Source organism: Naegleria gruberi, assembly GCF_000004985.1.
Source record: "Naegleria gruberi genomic scaffold NAEGRscaffold_597, whole genome shotgun sequence".
NCBI lineage: Eukaryota > Heterolobosea > Eutetramitea > Acrasida > Naegleriidae > Naegleria > Naegleria gruberi.
The window spans coordinates 1-809 of record NW_003162946.1 but is presented as its reverse complement, the minus strand read 5'-3'; the positions used below and the strand labels follow the sequence as shown (position 1 = coordinate 809).

Here is an 809-nt window from a genome sequence, read left to right as displayed (position 1 = left end):
CTTCTCCAAAAAGTGATTCTTCAAATCTCTCAAAAAGAATTGGAAATCGTGATGATAATTCAAAGACATGATCATCTTGATACGATCTGTTGAATTTTCAAACACTTCTCTCAGCTCAGTGTCCATTCTCTGGTTGATTGAATGATTTTTACAATCTTCATAAATATACTTGAAAATTTCATAATAAATCTTGAAACATGAAATAAATAGTGGAATTTGTGTATCAACTTGCAAAACAATTTTTGTCTGATTTACGCCTGAAATTGAATGAAACTTGCAAGGAATCTTCAAAAGTAATGATGATGTTGAACAAAGTGGATTCTTACCATAGAAGGAATTTTCAACACCTTCCTTCATCAATTCATATAATTGATGATGAGCAGATACTAATTCATACCATTGCTTGTTCACCAGAATTAATGAAAGTAATTCTTCAGATATTTTCTTTTCGGAAGCCTTTTTCTTCTTCTTTTTCTTTTTTACTTCCACTTCATTATCATCATAAATTGAAAAATCCATCAAATATAATAATATATGATTAATCACTCTCCGATTATGAGACAAAATTAAACCCTTTTCTTTACGTTCTTCCATAAACATGAATGTTTTTTGTGAGGGAGATTGATCAAAATCCTCATCATCATCGTCCTTGTATTTGATCCTCTCTCGCATCAGAGTAAATTGTTTACGGTCATAGGTTTTATTCACTCGATCGACAAAATTTGATAAATGTTCAAAACTCATTTTTTTTTTAAAGTTGTTTTTTGAAATGTAAAAATAGAAACTCTCAATTTCAATAATTTTAAATA

General features: G+C 28.9%; 1 protein-coding gene across 1 annotated transcript in view; it reads right to left on the bottom strand.

Moving 5' to 3' along the window:
• The window catches only part of NAEGRDRAFT_54903 (uncharacterized protein), a gene marked incomplete at both ends in the record, with an annotated part of 2,998 nt that extends 2,254 nt beyond the window's left edge, over nt 1-744 (bottom strand). Inside the window, one exon of the mRNA XM_002668153.1 lies at nt 327-744. Within this exon, the coding sequence (XP_002668199.1) occupies nt 327-744 (418 nt within the window). The remainder of the gene's footprint in view (nt 1-326) is intronic.
• Nucleotides 745-809: the final 65 nt, after the last annotated feature.